This window comes from Pelophylax lessonae (genome assembly GCF_965119305.1).
Source record: "Pelophylax lessonae genome assembly, chromosome: 6".
NCBI lineage: Eukaryota > Metazoa > Chordata > Amphibia > Anura > Ranidae > Pelophylax > Pelophylax lessonae.
In genome coordinates this window covers 196,462,938-196,484,998 of record NC_138773.1, presented here as the reverse complement: position 1 = coordinate 196,484,998, position 22,061 = coordinate 196,462,938, and the positions used below count along the sequence as shown (strand labels likewise).

Here is a 22,061-nt window from a genome sequence, read left to right as displayed (position 1 = left end):
TGCCATCACAGCCTATTACTACCACAATATGTCACATTGGCTCTGCTGCAGCAAAAAGGAAATGTCAGACAAAGACAACATTCGGCTTTAATTATTATGCTTGTCCGAGCCCTTCAGACAGCACCAATCTGTCTTCATAAAACAGTTTACAGAATTGTGCCCCAGGTGTCCATGTTTTCAGCCAAATACCCCCTTTTTAGATTATTTACATGAGAACTGTGCTCATTAAGAGAATAATAAATGAAATGGCCTTCAACTTCCTATGACTGCAAAAGCACTTGGCCTTGTCAGTGCTTATGGGCACAGAGTTTTATCTCTGGAAAGAAAGGCACATGGACAATGCCATGCCTTCCCCTACCTTGTCAATGGCTAGCTAGTGCAGCTACATGCTAAAAATTATCAGGATTTTACTATTGCACTTCTTTTTAAATTTTACTTCGACTGTTTTCCCTCAAAATAAATCACACAAGATCATGAACAAGTAGATATTAAAGTGGAGTTCCACCCTATTTTTATACTTACCTCCATCTTCTCGCTCCGGGTCACCTGAAAAAGAAATGGATAATCGCATATTTTTATTTTTTTTTACTTACCTCGTAGCGAAGAAAAAATACTTACCTTACTTCCTTCTTCCTCGGCCGCGGCCCGTCGTCACTTCCTGGCTCTGCAATGATTCCTGGGAGCTGAACGTCATAGCTCCCAGGAATCATTGCGCCTGCACCGGCCCCGACGTCAGTTCCGGGTCGCGCGCGTCATCCCCTTCTAAACAGCTTCTGGGCATGCCCAGAAGCTGTAGAGGGATGACGCGCGCGACCCGGAAGTGACGTCAGGGCCGGCGCAGAGCATCGTGGGACCAAAGAAGGCGGAAGAAGACGCCGAAGGGGATCTCGCTGGCTTCAAGCTGCCCACATCTGAGATGGCAGCGCTGGACAAGACGTTTGCAAGGTAAGTATTTGTCCTAACAGGTAAGTGCAACCCGGGACAGATCAGAGGCTAGCCATTGTGGAATGCACTAGCCCTGACTGTCCCTGGGGTATTAAAAAAAAAAAAAAAAAATCCAGGGTGGAACTCCGCTTTAAAGCAAAACATTTCTATATCTTCACTTCTAAGGTATCTCAAGTTTCATTTACGATGTCTTAATGTACACTGTATTACAATAAATGTATACATGTTGTCTATTCTGCAACAAATATCCTCTGAAAAAAACCCCCAAAAAAACAGTTTATACTCTGCCCATTCAACAAATGTTCAAATTCTCTAAACAGAGATAAGAGGCATTTATAACTTTAGCGGAAGTGTATTATGTTATGCAAGGATTCTGTCTCTTTTATGTCTTTGGAGATAAAAACCTGGTTATCTTGCATGGACAGCACCCTGGCTAACGCATTCCAACCAGTAACAAAAGACATCGATAACTCTCAGCATTCATCTTGCAGTAGATTGTGCAAGCTAAAGAAAGGAATTGCTCAGTCACGACACAATGCAAGGCTATCAAGTTCTTTAATGGGAATTTTAGACATCTGTATTTTGGTACGACTTTGCCACCTGGTACAATGTAAAGCAAGTGTCTCTGCAATTTTTACTATTGAAATATACCGTATGGTGCCATATATATTCATGGTGAAAGAATTTGATGTTATAGTAGAAAATTCATACACAAAGATTAATTTTACCTACTGAACAATACTAATCCAATGCATAGGGTGGTTGTATATAGCAGTATTACTGTAAGCTTATCTTTTTACCTTTAACCACTTGACCTCCGGAAGATTTACCCCCCTTTATGACCAGGCCATTGTTTGCAATACATCACTGCGTTATTTTAATCGACAATTGCATGGTCATACAACACTTTACCTAAAAAAAAAAAAAAATGTATTTCATTTTTTTACCCACAAATAGAGCTTTCTGTCGGTGGTATTTTATCACCACTGCATTTTTTTTTTTTAGCACTATAAAGACCGTCAAAAAAAAAAAAAAAAAAACATTTTTTATTTTCTGCTATAAAACATATCCAATAAAAAAAAAAATGTTAAAAGTAAAATTTCATACATTCAAGCCAACATGTATTCTGCTACATGTTTTTGGCAAAAAAAAAAAACAGTAAGCGTATATTGATTGGTTTACATGACTGTTATAGTGTCTACAACCCATGGTGTATTTTTATGGATTTTTTATTTATTCATTTTTTTTTTCTTTTGTATACTAGTAACGGTGGCGATCAGTGACTTTTGACAGGACTGCGATATTGCGGCGGACAATCAGACACTAACTGACACTTTTGACACTTTGCAGGAACCAGTGACACTAATACAGTGATCAGTGCTAAAAATATGCACCGTTACTGTACTAATGACACTGGCTGGGATGGGGTTAAACATCTAGGGCAAACAAAGGGTTAACTGTGTGTCTAGCTAGTGTTTTTGTGTACACAGTATGGTGCTTTTACTAAACGAAGAGATGGAGTCTAATTTCTGCTTTGTAGGAACACAGAATCCATCCCGCCCCCCGTCAGATGATCGGTGGGTGCCGGAGGACATTGAGTGCCCGGCACCTGCAGACTGGCTTCTGCTGTGAAGAATCACAGCAGAAGCAGCCTTCCGGTGATGTGCGCACGCACCTCCTGCAGGCGGAAGTGCATGATCAGGTATATATACGTGATTGTGTGCAGAGCTACCCCCCCTGTAGCAGGAAAACTGCTATAAGGCGGTCAGCAAGTGGTTAAAGTATTTGTTCTGCATAATTACATTATTCTTTATCATGCATTTTTACTTATCTATATACCATTAGGATCCCACCCACTTCTTTATTTTCTCTTAGTTGCCATAGGTAATGTCTGTGTGTGTGTGTGTGTGTGTGTGTGTATATATATATATATATATATATATATATATATATAGAACCTTTGTTGTATATTAAAATAATTAACCCAAGATATATTGAAAATGAAATTATATAAATATTTTTTCATAGCTTAACTCAAAAAACCCTCCCCTTGCCCTCACCTGCGATTTCAGATTAAACCCTTGGCAATTTGTACCAGGAGCTGTGGTCCATGCCAACTTGGAAACACTAAAATGGGCAGCATAGCGGTATAGTACTGCACAGTTAAAATGTCTAATGCTATTTTTTTTTTTTGAGCTGCAAAAATGCAATGTTGTCCAATCTCACCAAAAGTCTGACTGACCTAAACAGTACTATACAGCTGCTACTAAACTACTATATAGCTTGTTACAGATATCAGTGAATGTTAAACATGTGTATGATTATGGTCATTCCACGATGGGGGAGATTTACTAAAACTGGTGCACAAAGAATCTGGTGCACCTGTGCATGGTAACCAATCAGCTTCTGGGTTTAAGCCCCCCATTCACATCGGGCAAATTTGACATGTGATTTGCCGGCAATGGCACCGTCCGAATCAGGGTGACGCAGACTTTGCAGCACTGCAACGATTCTCAAAAGTAGTTCCTGCACTACTTTTGATGACTCTGGGGGCAATTTCAATAGACATCTTTGCATGAACCCGCACAGATGTCTTTCAAACTGCACCCAAAGTCAGACTGAAATGCGGGTTTGAAATCATGCAATTTGAACCTTCCCCTTATGTTGAAAGAGGTCTTATTGTCAAAGCTTAATTGAACAAGCTGAAGATAGAAGCTGATCTCCCCCAATGTCTTTTGGTTTTGCGTCTTCACCTATCAGGATAGTTTTTATCACACAGGGGCTTCTGTTTAGGCAACAAGGGAAGAGAGGTTAAATCCAAGTGGATAGTCAAAGTGCTGCTTTATCTCAGGGGAATCAACTGTAATGGGACTAGTGTTTCTAACTGCTTAATCATTTTTTTCTCCCTAGAATATTGTTTCAGAGAGATTGCCCCATAGACATAATATCATCACTCAAGCCCTCAAGCCAGCTGCAAACAGCTGTCTTTGGGAAGCTTTAGATAAAGATAGTTGTGTATATGCCTGCAGAAGGAGCAAACACAACTAGAAATGGAAAGCTAAATTAATGTAGATCCTTGTGGAATTGTAATGGGATGAGGATGCCACAAACCTCAGAGCACTGCAAAAAAGCCAAAGAAAAGTGTGTATTGCTCACCCCTATTCTCCCTGTCAGTAAACCATACTGCTTGCAATGCCTCTTAGGATTCAGAATGTCAATGCTATTTTTTTCTGCAAGCTGCATTTCACTTAACACATTTCTCAGCAGTGAGTAGGTTAAGTCTAGAGAGATGTACTTTAATATCTGAAATCTGGCTGACTTTTATGTAAAATTCCAATTTTCAGCTCTTACTGGACAAACAATCGCGGTTGGAAAAACTACAGAATGCTGCTGGGGTAGTGTTTACAGCCCTGGGGATGCAGATGAATTCAAATGCATTGCAAACAGCTGGTTTGAGAGACCAACTGTCTCAGAGGTGCAAGGATGGGGAAGGAGGTGATGGAGCTATAAACACAGCCAGCATGAAGGTCAGTGTGAAAGCCGAGGCCATCTGTCGTCTGGGGTGCACTGAATTCTGGTGGCCTGGCTCAGTTATTTCCCAGTGAGTGACAGGCTCCCTCCCAAGAGAAAAGACAGAAAAGAAACCACATGTTGGTTCAGGCTGAGAAATACGGGATGTGCGCAGTGGAGAGCAAAATGTTAACAAATTAATGATTAAAACACTACATTCTCCTTCACTTGGTCTTTGTGGAACGGAGACATTTAGGCAGTTGCATGCTTATTTATTAAGGCTGTACAATCTGCAGAGACTGAGCCAATTTAAATTATTCTTTTATTGATTAGACTGCAGTAAACTGAAATTTGATTGGTTATTTGTTACCGCACTTTATACAGCTACCAAACTCATTCTATATTTTTGGATTTTATGAAACGTTTCATATTGAGTAAAGAAAAAAAAAAAAAAATTATGTAGTACTTCATGTTCTTTCACACTAGAATTTAAGGGTCCTTTCACACGGGCGATCCGATCCGCCTGTCAGTTTTTCAGGTGGACCTGATTGGATGCTCCATGCATCCCTATGGGGCAGCGGATGTCAGCGGAGGCATCTCCGCTGACACCCGCTGCTCTCCGACCTGGATCCTGTCCGTGAAATCCGCACGGATGGAAACCCTATTTTCCATCCGTCTGACTGGTCGGATGAGAACCGACAGGCAGGCTGTTCTCATCTGATCTTCCCATAGAGGACAGCGGGGATCTGACAGCTCCGCCTGCGCACACAGAGCGGAGACGGAGCTGTCATCCGCCTGCTCAGCGGGGATCGGTGGATCGATCCCCCGCTGAGCAGAACAGACCTCGCCGGACGGCGCACCGTGTGAAAGGACCCTAAACTCATGTAGGCAAAGGAAAAAACATGTAATTAGTAAAAAAAAAAAAACATGTTTTATGACTAATAACTACCGCATTGGCCAAGCAAAGGCAAAGAACGTCGTTTTCTTGTAAACTGAAAGGTACACCAACTTGATGGGAAGGGAAGTCAGTTTAAGCGTCATCTTCAGCTCTAGCATGCCAAAAATGTTATGATATCTATAAATGAACCACTTTTTTTTTTTACAAGTACAACACTTTAAAGTACCTCTGTTGCCATTTAAATGAAAGTTTACATTATGTTATAAGGAAAAGACAGCTTTTAAAACTTACCTATCCCACTGCCCGTAATACTGATCTTTGTGGTCGTTAAGAAATAAATACTACTGCCAAAGAATCTTCTGAATCCCATAAACTACTAGAAGTGTCGGATTCTGATTGACTGTTGCTTGCTGTGGTTCTGTCCGTTGACCCCCTACATCACTAGCGTGTTTTGCAGTGATGTAGGGGATTTGCTGGCTGGAACTTTAGAACAACAGGTCCATAACAGCTTAAAGGGAGGAAGAAAAATATGCCTGCTTCGAAGACCACATGATAAAATCACAAACATTACCATCTCTATAAAAGAATTAGAATCCCCAAACATTATATATATTTTTAAACAGAGGCCCTAGAGAATAAATTGGTGGGTTTTGCAATGTATTATGTCACACAGTATTTGCACAGCGGTTTTTCTAACACAATTTTTGGGGAAAAATACACTTTTTAAGTTTTAATGCAAAAAACACAACACATAACCCAACTTTTTGCTAAAATATAAATGATGATGTCACGTCAAGTAAAAATATGCTAAACATGTCACACATTAAAATTGCACACGCCTGCTCAGTGGCAACAAACAACGTAAATGTTACTATCCATAGGTGATGCTTTAAAAACCTTTACAAGTCACCACTTTATATCTACAGAGAAGGGCTTGTGCTAGAATTCCTGCCCATGATCCAACATTCGCAGTGATACCTTACATTTCTGGGACAATCACTGTTTGTGTTGCGTGCGGGACCGACACACGCATTTGCCTTTGCGCGCACAAAATGTATTTTATTTATTTTTACACTGTCTTTAAAAATACAAAAGTCATTACTTTTATTGCTGTCAAAAGGAATGTAAACATCCTTGTGAGAGCAATATACTCGTGACAGGTACTCTTTATGCAGGAATCTGGAGTCAATAAGTCCCCAAATCTCTCCTTTGCACTTGAAAGCATTCAAAAACGCCAAGATCTGTGTTTTTAAATACTTTTGATTTTCCAAAAATGGTGCCATTGACAGCCAGGTAAATCAGAAGTGATGTTATTTCATCGCTTTTGGGTTACCATAGTGGAGACCCGATCAAAGCCCATTCTGGCATGGGCTTTGATCGGGTCTCCACTATGGGTCTCTGGCCATCTGGTGGACGAGCTGGTAGCTCGGGTCCCCTGGTGGGACATAAGAGCCCGAGAGAGCCGAGGAAGGCGGCGGGAAGGGGGGGGGATGTCCCCTCCCACTGTTTGTAATAGCAATTGAGTGGCTTCTTAGCCACTTTGATTGCTAGTAAAAGAGGACCGCCGGCTCTAAAAAATGTCACCAGGGTGATGCCTGAAGCTGCAGGCATCATCCCGGTACAACCACTTAAAGTTAAATGACATACCAGGTATGTGATTTGGCGGCAAGTGGTTAAAAATGCATAAAAACAGATTGTTCATGACCTTGGAAAAAATATCCAAAATATGGCCAGAGACATATGAAACTACTTGAATCTTTTGTGCTTTTAAACTTAAAGCAGTATTAAATCCTCAGCACCTTTTAGTTGTACACATTGAGCACAATAAAATAAGCATTTCCCAGTAAACTATTAGTTAAAATTCTTACCCCAGCGCTTGCAGTTTACAAATGTTCAGTGCTGCTGGCTTCCCTGATGCGCATGAAAACTGATGTAAGCTGATGTGAAACTAATGTAAACCCCCGTCTCTGCAAGTGAAATTTGCCCAGTTTTTCCATTCGTTTTAATGCAGGTATAGCGTGAACGAGCCCTTAAAGAGGTTGTAAAACTCAGAATTTTTTTTTTTTTAAAAAACAAACACCTGAAAGACAAACACATAATGAGCTAGTATGCATCGCATACTAGCCCATTATGAAATCCTTATAGAACGAAGCCCCAAAGTGCCGACCACTCACCTCTCTCATGGGTGACATGTTGTGTCGCCATTCTTCCAGGTTTGTGGCATCCGGCCATCTGATTGGCTGGAGCCGCGATTACATCACTCCTGCACATGCGCGCGGAGCCGACAGTCACGGCACGGGGCTCTGAAGGAACGGCACAAGCGGCCGTTCCTTCAGAGCGCATGCGCCAGTGATGTCACTGGCTGCATGCAAAATAAATATCTCCTAAACGGTACATGTTTAGGAGATATTTACAGAACCTATAGGTAAGCCTTAATATAGGCTTACCTATAGGTACAAGTTGCAGAGGAGGGCTTACTTCCTCTTTAAACTTCCAGTCCTCACAGGCAAGAGTTAACAATGGGCAATTGAGTCTCCAGCCAGTCTGCCAGCTTGGAGAAGAGAGGAGAGTTGAGAAACAAGGACTTGTTTAACCATTCTAGACTATGGGGTTGTGTGTTTCTATAAATGCACACAGTGTAGGGAGAAACATCTCTTGTCCTTGCATGCAAGGGTGACTCCATAGGATACTGCAAAAGAAAGGAGCCACCCTGAAACAGGAATCTTGGGGCAGCAGTCATGGCACCAGCTTAAACTAGAAAATAGGCAAGGATTACAATATAAAGAAGCTGCATACTCAGTAGGTGATTAAAACAGCTGCTGAAATATCTAAAACCCAAGGGCCTAATATCACATTATAGCTGAACTCTGGTAATTAAAACATATTATTCTTGCAGGGGGCATTCTTGTCCTTTATTTTCACCTGGATGATCCAGTCAATGAAGTCTGGTACTTTTCTAATTCCTTTTACAGACCAAGTTGTCCAGCAAAGTGGCTGTTAGAGGGTTGAGGAAAACATTTTTATCACTGACATGGGTACTAACAATGGTAAGCTTTTATTAATTTATGTAAAACCTTTGTCTCAAAGTAATTATACAAAACTGTTACTGGTACTGCATAAAAAGTGTTAGCTGGAGTTCAGCTTTAATTTGTTAGCCAAGTCCATCTAAACTTTCTAGTCCATCTAACACTACCGCCTCCCCAGGATGACAATACTGGTGTCCAAAGGTATCCTTGTTGCTCTTTCATCCAGAGTAGAGGCACCCTAAGTGGGGAAGTGTGTTAAAGGCAGGGTAACCAGGTGAAAGTAAAGTAAAAAAAAAAAGCCTAAGAAAAGAAAACTAATACAGCCTCCAAATTTAAGGATTAGTAAGATGCAATATATTACATTTTTGTTTAGTCGTTGAATTTACCAATGCTTTAACTGTGTGTTGGCATCAAAAATCCATATATATATATATATATATATATATATATATATATATATATATATATATATAGCACAAAAAAATATGCATGTTTCTTCCAACAAAAATTCAAACTAGCAAGCAACTACAGCACCCAGTAATAAACTTTTAATCGATTAAAGCGAACTCCAGGTATGCTCTTCATTGTATACTTACATTAGTCCAGCTTGGACCAATGTAAGTGTGCATCTTTCATACCAGAGGGGCTGCTGGGGAAGCGGGAAATCACTGTGGAAGTTGGAACTCTTACTGTGATAGTAGCTACTGTATCTTCATTGTCTTGTGTGAGCAGTTTTCCCTCTGCATGCTGACCAGCTGACCACAGGCAGTTGCTACCTGGGCGCCAGTGCCATTCACAGAACACCTTGTATTCTTTTCAATGAAGAGGAGTCCTTCTCTAATAAAATAAGGTGGAAAGGAGCAAGATGGTGTCACAATCTCCACCTCATCCATTCAGAGACTGCTGCTGCCAGACTCATCCAGACTTACCAACCACTCAGTGTTTGCCACCCCTCTCTGCCAATCCCTCCACTGGCTGCCACGCTTCCAACAAATTAAACTCAAAATACTTGGAGGAACCTTCGCATCGTGGAGGGGAAAAGGGCTGTCATTTTCAGGTGCTGCAAGGTTTCCTTACAGGTCTGGTCATACCGCCAAGGAGAGCGGGGGATTAAAATGCCGGGAGTACAAGCTGGAGACCTGAAAATGCACTGAAAGCGGTAGATGACTGGATAACTGAGTGGAGCTCCTTCACTCAGCGGCCATATCAGAAGGCCTCACTTCAGGAGTGGATGAGCCAGAGTTAGCAGGCAAAACGTTAATGATAGAAGGCAAAGCCGTCATTGTTTGGTCTACAGTGGCTCCAGGTTCTAGAGCACCAGCCGCAGCTGCCTGAACAGGGGACTCGCCTCCATCTTGGTGGAACCTTCGCATCGTGGAGGGGAAAAGGGCTGTCATTTTCAGGTGCTGCAAGGTTTCCTTACAGGTCTGCTCATACTGCAGAGGAGAGCGGGGGATTAAAATGCCGGGAGTACAAGCTGGAGACCTGTAGATGCGCTGAAAGCAGTAGATGACTGAATAACTGAGTAAATGTTTATCCATAATCGCCAATGGCCTCAACCATCCGGTCAAGAGGTACTCTTTATGGAATACAGCGTTGCAGCATAGAGCGGACATCCTAGCAGTTCAAGAGACCAAATGTTTGAGGTTCAAATGTTCTCACAAACATTTCCCACACGTTTTCGCGCCCTCGATCAACACAAAAAAAAAGGGAGTATTATTAGTCATAAGAGACTGTCATTTACACTCAAATATGTGTTTTCTGACCATCAGGGTAGGTTTATCATTGTAACCTGTGACATCATTCTAAACCCTATAAATTATCCTCCATATATGCTCTGAATACGCATCAATTACGTTTCATCCGTAAACCAATATGGAGAATTTCCAAGATATTATATGGAAATCTTGTCATCAGCGGGGATTTTATTATAGTACCCCACCCAGAGATGGATTTATCCTCTTTAGCGCGCTGTCGTTGCCCTTCTTTGAATGATCTACTATACAAAGAGTTATAGAACGTATGGCGATGTCAGAACGCCAACGAGAAAGACTTTACATTTCACTCAGCTAGATACAACACTTATTCCCATATAGATTTGTTTTTAGTAGATTAAAAGCTCCTCCAATGGGTGTCCTCGTCATCTATTGCTGATATTTCATGGTCAGACCATGCTGCTATTTCTAAAACTTTGGAGGAAGGGGTAACCTGCCCACCTACTTCAGTATGGCGTTGAAGTGATGCTATTTTGCACCCCTTTTCCCATCAGAAGATTATTTCTCAACATCTACATAACTTTTTCTGTGATAAGGACCTACCAGACACAAACCCTTTTACCTTGTGGAATTGCCCATAAGACATATTTCAGAGGTATTTTGATTCAGATTGGATCCAGGGCCATAAAACAATACAATGCCCATCTCGATAATCTAACCTCGGAGATTCACAAATTAGTCTCACAAAACAAAATATCCCCTTCTCCGCAATTGGCATTGGCTCTTTCTAAACTTTGCATGGAACTCTGAGAACTGTTGTGCAATCGCCATGAAAAGCTCCTTAAAGCACTTAAATTGAAATATTACACTAAGCACAACAAAGCCAGTAAATTTTTGGCTAAATCTCAAATACAATATCTTATTCATCATTCCAATAAAAAAAAACTCTTAAACCCAAAGGACATTGCTGATCCCTACTGGTCCCTAATAAACCTGGCCTATTGCGTTTACTATCAACATTGCTAAGAAAGTTCATTTGGCAACGCAAAAGAGCAAGATGTTCGCTTATACACTTGATTAAGCACGGAAAATAAGGAGGTATGGGGCTAGTGGAGATCACAGATTATTCTTTAGCCTTCCTGGTCGTGCAAGTAAAACATTGGTTTAACCCCATTTTAAAAAGCTTATGGGTAGAAATAGAAAAAACACCTAGGGAAAACCTCTGATTTAACATTGCTCCTTGTGGCAGACACATGGAAAAAAACTAGTACTGAATAATTTTCCTCTTACCATTAGGGCTACTCTTCTAGCCTAGAGGAAATTGCTCCAACAACCCCCTCAAATGCAACACAGATACCAGATACATTTCCCTATTTGTACTCTAGAACATCTTATCCCTTACATAAAGATTGATCGTTGGGTTGACAGTGGCCTGTTGTAGATTGATGACCTTTTTGAAGGCACGGTTTTGAAAAACATAGCCACATTGAAACAATTTCTTAGCTTTACTGTTGCTGACAAATTCACTTTTATTCACATAAGGAACTTTTTGTCAAAACACCCTCTTCCCACAATTTCAGTTGATCAATCAATCGGTGTGGTCCTTTCTCATTTTGCCCCATATCCGGGCCAAGGGAATTTCACTTTTTTACAATCTACTCCAACAAAAACTGGTCTTTGTGAAAACAAACCCAATTCTTAAATGGGAAACTGATCTTGGTCAGTCCTATACTACCTCCCAATGGCTTTCAGCCTTTACATTGGTTTATTCATCTCATTTTATTATTAGGAATTACAGCAAAAATTGTTATCCAGATGGTACCTTACTCCCTATCAATTGTCCCAATTCTATCCACATAATTCCGCTCTGTGTTTGGAGAGGATGTGTGCAAATAGGCACCTTTTACCACATATTTTGGTCCTGTAGAAACATTCTAGTTTATGGAACAAAGTGTCTATAAACTGCTTTCGGATATCTCAAACCCTGCACTTGCAATCCTGAACTTACAAATTGATGATTTTCCCCCTATCGTACAGTGACCACCCATATACTCATAGCTGCTAGGACAATAATAGCTAGATGCTGGAAAGCATCTAACAGAATTGAAGTCTTATTATTAGTCCAGCTGAACCATTCTTATGAAAAAGCCTTTTCCATTAGAACAGGTAAAAGCCAATACTTTTAAAACCTATGGAACCTGTGGACAGACTGGTGTCAACACAGACGCTAGTACCTCTCTAACTTTGTTATTTACCTATATATTCACTGTGTTACTTGTTTAGTACAACTGGAACCACCCATACTGTATGGTTTTCTTGATGAGTTTGTTATGATACGATTTGTTGCTTTTGTACCGATTTGTTTATCCCTACACTTACTTGTAACTCTGTACATTTTGTTTCCTTAATACTCAATAAAAATGTATTGATAAAAAAAAATACCAACCAAACCATTATCTTTGTTCCTCCCTAGTTCCTTTGTCACCTCCCCCCATGCTCGCCTCCAGTACTTTTACCGAGCCTCTACCATCCTATGGAATTCCCTACACCAAACTGTCCGACTATCTCCTACTTTGTCCACGTTTTATGCGAACCCTGAAAACTTTTCTCTTCAGAGAAGCGTATCATGCCTCCACTTAACTGTACTTTGATTTTCTCCATCAGCTCATTCCCCACAGTTTTTGCCATTTGTATTACTTGACCCTCCCTTTTAGATTGTAAGCTCTAACGAGCAGGCCCCTCTGATTCCTCCTGTATTGAATTGGATTGTGTGACATTATTAAAGGCGAGGTGATTGATGGACTCTATGTATCACCTTGCATGCGTTCATATGCAGGAATCTAAGGTGAAAACCAGTCAGGGTTTTCCAAGCCACCTTGGCAGGGTTGGTTCCAGACCAGATTTTGTGACCATCAGGCGGTATGAATAAGGAAGGACTGGAGCAAAAGGTTGTTCTTGGCCTGGGACATAGGAAGCCAAACCTGAGCGAGCTATCAACGTGGAGACTGCTTTGTGAATGAAAGAAAAAGGTTTGCATCTGGCTATAGGTCAGATTTTAAGAAACCTGCTGTCTAGACTACCTATAAAGCGGTAGTAAACTCAGTCATAGCATATCATTTAAATGCAATCAACACCAGTAACATGTATTGTTCAATCTAATAGAATGAAAGCAATCAATTATACGTTTTCCTAACCTGTATAATTTAATATTTTCTGTTCGGTTTTCTGTGATGTCTAGCACCACCATCCTTGCTGTGGTTTTCGTCTGTTGATCGCTGCTGTATTTCCGCCCACAGTATGTGTTTGTTACTAAATCCTGCGCATGCGCAGTTGACGCCGAAACCAAGCCTCGTTTTGGTTTCATTCACCATTTGGACAGCCAATAGGAGGCTGTCCACTATCTCCCCTGTGACGTAGCAAGTCACATGGGGTAGTGAAGAATTTTTTTCATGGGGGAAGGTCGGAGTCTGACGGGAGCACGGGGCTGACGTCTAGCAGAGGAAATGACGCAGCCCCGCAATAGACACTGAATTATTCCGGCAAGCTCATTATCTTGCCGGAAAATAAGATCACAATGAGCATGCGCGAGTGACGTAATTGACTGCAGCGATCTAAATCGAAGGAGAACGGCTGAAGTGACAGGCAGGGTAAAAGGTTGGTAAAATAATACGGACACGGATCATTTTGATTATGCAAAGTTGTAAAATGATGATACTACCGCTTTAAGGTGATCTCCATTTGAGCTACCCCCCCACAATTGTAACTATACTGTCTTCCCTCACGTTGTAAAGCAATGCGCAAACTGTTGGCGCTAATTAAATCTTGTATAATAATAATATATAATAATTATTAATAATGGCAGCAGTGCCAAAAGAGTGACCCCTTGTGGTCAGTGTGCAGAGGGGAGAGGTTTCACAAAGGACTTCCGCAGCAGCCCCTCAGGTATGTAATATGCATACATACATACATTGGTCCAAGATGGTCAGATGTAAATATACAATTAAGATCGTACGAGTTCAGCTTTCAGTTCAGCACTGATTTGGTCAGTTCTTTTCAACAAATTGTTTGTCTTCATACTAACCTGGACAGTAACTTTCATACTCTGATCAGCAGTGTGAGAAGATCCAGGATGAAAATCAGGCACTGGTCCCATGGTCGGGTCACTGCTCCGTCTCACCAGCAGAGGGGTTCCTACAACAAAGCAGACAACAGTCAGAAGAAGGGACAGAGAGCAGCAGCTGCTTTGATATCTGTACAGCAGCCTCCTAAAATAATATTTTTCTTAGTCTGTGTCTCATGTGCTCACTGCACGACAAAAAAGTATGTTCCTTTAGGAAAAATAAACAGAAAACACGGGGCACAGCAAGAAATATCTTTTGAGCAGTCTGGTAAATGTTAATGCTTCTCATTTGGACCTGTCATCTGCAGAAAGAAAATAAATGGATTAAGCCACAGCATTTCAGTGGTTAGAAGGTCAATAGCCATTTAAAATTTCCAATGCCATCCAAAGCCTACCTGTGCTAGTCATAAGAATATATTAAATACCAATAAAACAAATTGAGTTAATTTAATGTGAAAGCTGGGATGGAAACCAATAAAGCTGATCCATTATGAGTTGAAAAAGGTTTTCCACTGTGAGCTTTAGAACAGCTACAGTGTCTAACTGTGCTTAGACACAGCCACAAAGAGGATTACATGGGGGAGCACCTTGTTTCTATGTATTTCCTTTTATTGATCACTCTTCCTTACAAAACATATTCAATTGACAGCTGAACAAAATTAAATCAACTCTTGGAGGCTAACATGCTAGAAATAAACTTTTGTGTTAAAAAAAAAAAAAAAGGCTGTGGTGTCTGGGAATCACACATGATGGAAATTAGCATTCAATGACTATAACTTCCGTAACCACACCATGGATGTGAATTCATTAAAGAAATCACAATTTCCCATTTAGGCTCAAGAGCTTCATTATCCTAACTGGTAGCTTTGCAGGATATATGACAGCTTGTTTGCATAATGACACTGAACATTTTTTTTTAAAGAGATGAAAAAGAACGACCAGCAAATAACAGAAATTAACATATTTTAAGTGTAATGTGTAACCGCTGTTTATGCTGTTTGGAACAAAGAAATGTCCTGATCACTAGATGAACACTTCAGCCTCTCTTCATACTACGTCTACTTTATTTTATTACATGTTTTCCCATATAAAGCCTCAGTTCGCTAAACTAAAAGGTACATACAAAACGGATCTGATTATTGTGCAGTCCTGTTGCATTTCTGAAAAATGAAAGCTGCACAATCTGTAGAGTTTAAAAACACACACAATAATACAGCTCTGTATTTATTAACGTATTGTTTTAATTGCAAGCAGAATAAGTACCTGAATTGGACTTATTATTAACCTCCTGCAGTTGTGCAGCAGAGCACAGACTGGGGCATAGAAAAGCAGTACTAAGAGCAGGGCTGCTGTTAGAAATCATGAGGCCTTATACAGCCTACCTGATAGGGCCCCCTGGCCGAAAGTGACTGAGGACATAGATTTATCAGTCCCTTTCTCTGCAGCCTCAGCTGCACAGATGAATGAATAGGAAGCGATCTGAGGCTTCTTGCTAATTCACAAACTCAAGCATAGGAAACACACTTTACTATGGTTTAGTAATGAATGGACATAGGATTGATTGGTACTTATCGCTCACTGTGTTCATTCAGGAAAGGAAAGGGCCAGTAAATGACATATTCACTGGCTCCTTTCCCTATTCTCCAACCTGAAACATCCCCCTGTGTGCCTGCAGCAGTTTCCAGCAGGAAAAGAGAGGAGGGAAGCTGGCAGCACTGGGGGAAAGGGGCACACAGCAGATGGTAGGAGCAACTACTCTCCCTGCAGTGCAGCCGAAGGAAGGAAAAGGAGGAGAAGCTGGCAGAGTTGGAAGGGGGAGGCAGAAGAGGATTGGTGCCTGCAAAAAGACAGTACAGCCGGCCATCTTGCTCAGCAGGTGCCTGGGCCCCCCTTTTCAAACTAATAGGGCCCAGTACAGGAGGGCTGGCTGTACTGCCTTATCAGCGGCCCTGACTATGAGCTCAGTCAATTGTGCTGAAGTATTCAAGTGCTTACATTGGACCTGCTGATAGGAGTAGAGAGCAGAGATACAGAAAGAGATCAATTTGCTGTTTTTCTTTTGTCCAATCACAGGCTGGGGAAAGGACAAGACCTGTACGGTTCTATATTGTAAGGTTGTGAGCAGAGAAAAATCTGGTATTTTGCTCTGTCAGATAGAGCTGTGCTGTAGAAGGAAGTTTTGTACCTATCAGTTACTAAAAAACACAAATCCTTTGACAGGCAAACTAGCTCCCGTATGTATATTTTATTTGTGTAATTACCCACTTGTCTCAAGTTCAGATTTAACTGAAGATAAGGAGCATCCCAAGCAGGTGGGCCTTGGGTGGGAAATGCCTAGACCAGATTTATCAGCTTTAGAATCCATCAATTAACTTGAGAGTAATTTTGTGCCTAATTGATCTACCTAAACAACTTAAAAAATGGACTTCTATTTAGTAAATTGTTTTAATAAACACCCTGCTCGTGTGTTTTACTATGAGCAGACATATGGACAAAATGCATTTTTGGAAATTTTACACATTACACAAGTGTTTAATCAAACTTTTAACCCCTTTTTTCATTTATTTATCAAAGAATTAAAAAACCCAGTGGTGACTAAATAACACCAAAAGAATGCCCTGTTTGAACAAAATAACAAAAAAGTAGTTTGGGGGCGGAGCTTGGCTACGCGCAAAGATGGCCCTGTAATCTCTTCTCTCTGCCAGCATGGGGGAAATCATCCAGTCCCTGCACCCAACAGAGCCACAACTTCTTTGGCTTCTACAGCCCTGCGACCCCTGGATACCCTGCCCGACATGTCGCGCAAGAGAAATCCCCCGACGGGTCCCCGAAAGCTCACTGAATTCTTCAGTGACTTGCGGCCCCTTGAGGAAACAAAGATGGCACTGGCTTCAGGCTCCACGTGGCACCTCTTGCTTCTCAGCACTCTCCCTCACAAGCTGCCATGGACTACACCCCCAAAAAACAACCACACCAAGGATGGGAACAAAAGAGCAGCTCCCTCTCCTCACCCATCACCATCTCATCAGGCACTGGTAAGCAAGAAACACCTTACATTTCATTATATCACTGACCAAGAACATGACATTATTTATAATGAAGACAGCTCTGCCACTTTAGAGGCTTTACCAACCACTGATAACCAGAATCTGAAAACATACTTCTTTGCCAAGGCACACTTGCTACAAGAACATTTTGTTTCCATTAGTGGGACCTTTGGTTATGACACAACCAATACACTAATTGTACACTACAATTATAGTCACAAATTGCCTTTCTCCCCCCAAGAAAACCCCCATTGAGCCTCTGGAAATCATACTTCTACCAAGCAGGCGGTTTCTACCATCATTTATTGCATTTCTAAATTAACTGCATCACCTTTGATAGTAAAAACTCACAACATCTTACTTTTATCATCTCATTACATAATATGCCCACAATTTACACATTGTATCTGTTCTATGACCTGCAACACTAAGAATAATGTTTTTCATACATAATGCATTTACCAGCTACCCCCCCCCCCCTCTTTACTGACAAACATTTGATTTACCAGTAATCTTTATGGTTTATTGTTTGATATTACAACCAAAACCTTTTAATGAAGAGGTATTGAAAGTAAAAAATTATTTTGGGTACAGTGTTGCATGACCGTGCAATTGTCATTCAAAGTGTGACAGTGCTGAAAGCTGAAAATTGGCCTCGGCAGGAAAGGGGTGAAAGTGCCCAGTATTGAAGTGGTTAAAAACAAATATAAATCCTGCATATGATAACCGTGTTTGGAGGTCATGGTGACAACGATTGGGAACCAATCTGATTGGTTCCTGACCTTTAGTCTGAGACCTGTCAGTAACAGCACATTATTTGAGAGCTGGAGCACGGGTGAAGAAAGCTTGCGCCCGGTGGAACCCCAAATGAATGAATGCCAGAGAGATTCTAGAGTTTTAAAGTAATGGAGGGGTATATAGACTGGGCAATGCCAAAGAATGTACAATATTTTAGGTAGGAGGATCATTTTAAGAAGGCCTATGCGCCCCTGACCCCCAGCGGAAGCTTGGCCCACGTTTGCATTTTAGCCTTAAAGAGGGTAAAAAGGGGTTTTATATTTAGGGGAATGTAGTCTGACAGTACTCGGGAGACATGAACGCCTAAATATTTAATAGTACTAACGCGACTCAGGGGCAAGGAGGCCTGGTCTAGAGTGTGTGTGTGTGTGGGGGGGGGGGGGGGGGGACACGTCAATGGGAAGGATCTGGGACTTGTCCCAATTGATCCGTAATCCAGAAAAACGGCCAACAGCACATTATTTGAACAAACATAGATGAACATTCTAACAAAGATTAACCTTGCTTGAGAACTTTAATCTACAGAATATAGTAATCTAGTGTTTAATCTGAGGTTTTAAAAACTTGTTTTCAAGTTCCACCAACAGTGCATGCTTTGCATGAAACTTTGTATATACAGGTAGTATAATTAGTAAGCCAGTAATGCAAATTAGCTAGCTTTGTAGATAGGAAAAATAATGGACTCTTTGTAGCACTTAACGTGGTACTAAAGACAAAATTAAAAAAAAGTGTGATGCAGTCTGTCACTAGCATTAACAAAGCTGTCTTTATTTTTCTAAGTAGTCCCATAACTTTTCTACCTATTGATCCTGCTGTTAGTTTTCACTTTTCATAAAAGTGGAACTGAACCCTCACTTCCTTTACAGCGAAGGAAGGTGCTTCTGTTTTATCTGCAGATGCCAAGTTGCTGCACATGTGATCAGCTATGACACCAACCATTTGAGGGCTTGAGTAGAAGAAAAAAAAAAGTGGAAGATAGAGTACTGAGAAAAAAACATTTAAAACTGTCAGGGGTGCTTACAATGATCAGCTTTTATTCATTTAGTTATAACCTTCAACTAAAAAGGAAATTGCCTAAGATATGTAAGCTGGAGCTAGGTGTTAGTTTTTTTAGCCTCTCCAAAAAAATCCATCTTAATCTACTAGTCCAGCGAACACTAACCTCTCCAGATAGTGCTGTCCAAGGTTGTCTCCTCTACTGCTCCCCTATAGATACAGAAGTCACTCTAAGACAAGGGGTGTGTTACTGATTGGATCACAGTTGAAAACAAAACAAAACAATAAAATAATTGTCCATGGGTGCGCACTAGTAGTTTAAATCATTTCTAAAATCCTACAGAGCCTTTGTACTTGATTGGGTTTGTAGTTCCCCAATCTACAGTCATGAAAATGCTTTAGAGTGGGCTGCCCCTTTATCCATAGGAGTAAATGCAAAGGCCAGCAAGCTAGGGCTAGGTGACACCTCTGCTCAGCATTGCACAAAACAACATAGGTAACACGTGCAGAAAGGAATTGTGATAGCCATGGTCATTGGGGTCACCAAACTGAGGTCTCAACAACTTTAAGAAGCTTGCAATTAATACAACTTTTTAATTTTAGCCCAGTGACTGATAAAATACTGTCTCTTAGGATTTATATTATTTGTTACTAATGAACTGAGAAACAAACCAGAATAGAGCAGCTAAATGAGAAAATATTATTAGCTTAGTCTGCTATTTATATTTTATAATTTTGCTACCACTAATTAATAATAAAATCATACATTATATATATATAAAAGCTAAAAACTTTGACAGAGCATGATAACAAACATCCTAACCGTATGCCATGGGAAAGTAGGCCATATATTTGTTTCAAAGGTGAGAAATATTGATGCTAAGAGATTATTGAGAAAAAAAGAGAGAAAATGGAGATGGGGATACAAAAACAAAAGAAGCAGGGGGAAATGTTACAATGATCAGCCAAATAAGCGCCGGTTCACACTACCGCGACGCTACTTCCCGGGGCGACCTCCGAGATCGCGGTGCGAGCAGCGCGCCGCGACCTCGGAGCTGCCGCCACGGACTTCATAACATTGAAGTCTATGGCGGTCGCCTCCTGGTCGCCCCAAAGAAGCTCCAGACCCTTTTTCTAAGTCGGAGCGACTTGTGTCGCTCCTATTAGAACGGGTCCGCAGCTTCCCTATGGGAGGCGACCTGCGGCGACCTGTGAGGCGACCAGGTCGCCTCACAGGTCGCCTTAGTGTGAACGGGGGCTTAGTGGACAAATAATGTAATACAATACAATGTTCATAAAACATTAATTTGAGTGTACAAGATATTAAACAGTAGTAAAGTAAATGGTGATTACAGGGAGCCCCAAGATTTGTACAGGTATGGCCTAATGTTTTGAGAATGAAACATATAACTGTTTTCACAGTCTGCTGCCACAGTTTTTATGATGGCAATTTGCATATACTCCAGAATGTTATGAAGAATGATCAGATGAACTGCAATTAATTGCAAAGTCCCTCTTTGCAATTAAAATTAACTTAATCCCTTAAAAAAAAAAAAAAAAATTCCCACTGCATTTGTGAAGAAGGCTTCAGGGCGCCCAAAAAACTCCAGCAAGCGCTAGGATTGTCACCTACATTTGATTCAGGTGTGGGATTGGGGCATCACCAGTGCAGAGCTTGCTCAGGAATGGCAGCAGGCAGGTGTGAGTGCATCTGCATGCACAGTGCGGTGAAGACTTTTGGAGGATGGCCTGATGTCAAGAAGGACAGCAAAGATTTTATTGAAAACACAAATGGACAATAAAACCAATTAGACTTTAGAAACAGGGCTTAACCTGTCACATTGAGTGGATAGAAAGACCGGCAACCAGGGCTGTGCCTGTCTACTTGCCCGACAGCAGTGTGGTGTCCATGGGGAGATGATCAGTCACTGATGGAATCCGTGCAACAGACCACTGTGGTTCCCAGGGGATTTAGGTGGTAATTCAAATGGTGAAAACTGACGGGAGAATGTAGCGGGGCGTGGTTTGAAGGCGGACCGAGCAGCACGCTAAAATCTGAGCTCCTCACTACCTCCTCTTTCCATCCTGCATGATATCCTGCACCGATTGTCATGACACTTACCTTGCTTGACTTCTCCGGACCCCGGGACCATCCTGCTGCCCGACTATGGTCAAGATTGGATCCCATAAAGCCGCGCCATCGACTGGAACGATGGACCGGTTCCTCAGTCAAAATGGCGCCGGCGACATCCACTCCTCCTCAGTCAGCACAACCCCTCTACCTGCCTCAACTTCACAGGAGGATTTCCTCTCCTCCACGGTCTCCGGTCTCCCCTACTTCACCTGCCTGTCAAAAAGATGCCTTTCCACCGCCGGATGAGCAAGGTGAGCACATTGCTGAGCCTACCCTGGGACAAATTATGTCCGCCATTCAAGATTGCAAGGCCTCCCACACAGCCTGAATTGAAACCATACATATAGACTTTTCTTTGCTGAAACATGATTTGCAGAATATGAGGGAGAGAGTGGGGGCTACTGAGGAGCGTATTAGCACTATTTAGGACACTGTAACTCCATTGCCTATTACTGTGCAGGAAACTTCCAGTGAACTCATGGCTCTGTGCGCCAAAATTGATGATCTAGAAAACAGGTCCCGCCGCAATGACCTGCGCTTTGTGGGGTTCCCTAAACGCTTTGAGGGGTCCACGCCTGAGAGTTTTTTGTTATCCTGGCTGCAAACTACCCTGGGCCCAGATGTCCTCCCTAATTCCTTTGCTATTGAGCGCACACACTGTACTCCTCCTCACCCTCCCCCAGCAGGTGCACCCCGCGCTCCATCATTGCTCGCATCCTTAACTTTCGAAACAAAGTGTCCATACTGCGGGCAGCTCGCCTGAAAGGTGCACTATAATTTAATGGTAAGACCATCCAGATCTTTCCTGACTTCTCAGCGGATGTCCAGAAGTAAAGGGCCTCATTTGCGTCAGTCAAGGCAAGACTTCGCGA

The 22,061-nt window shown here is 41.6% G+C and overlaps 1 protein-coding gene across 3 annotated transcripts in view; it reads right to left on the bottom strand.

Moving 5' to 3' along the window:
* PARD3B (par-3 family cell polarity regulator beta) overlaps positions 1 to 22,061 on the bottom strand; it is a 2,025,707-nt gene that overhangs the window by 1,570,921 nt on the left and 432,725 nt on the right. For all 3 annotated transcript variants that reach the window (XM_082260765.1, XM_082260766.1, XM_082260767.1), the window contains exon 4: positions 14,176 to 14,285. In XM_082260765.1, coding sequence (XP_082116891.1) covers positions 14,176 to 14,285 — 110 coding nt within the window. The remainder of the gene's footprint in view (positions 1 to 14,175; positions 14,286 to 22,061) is intronic.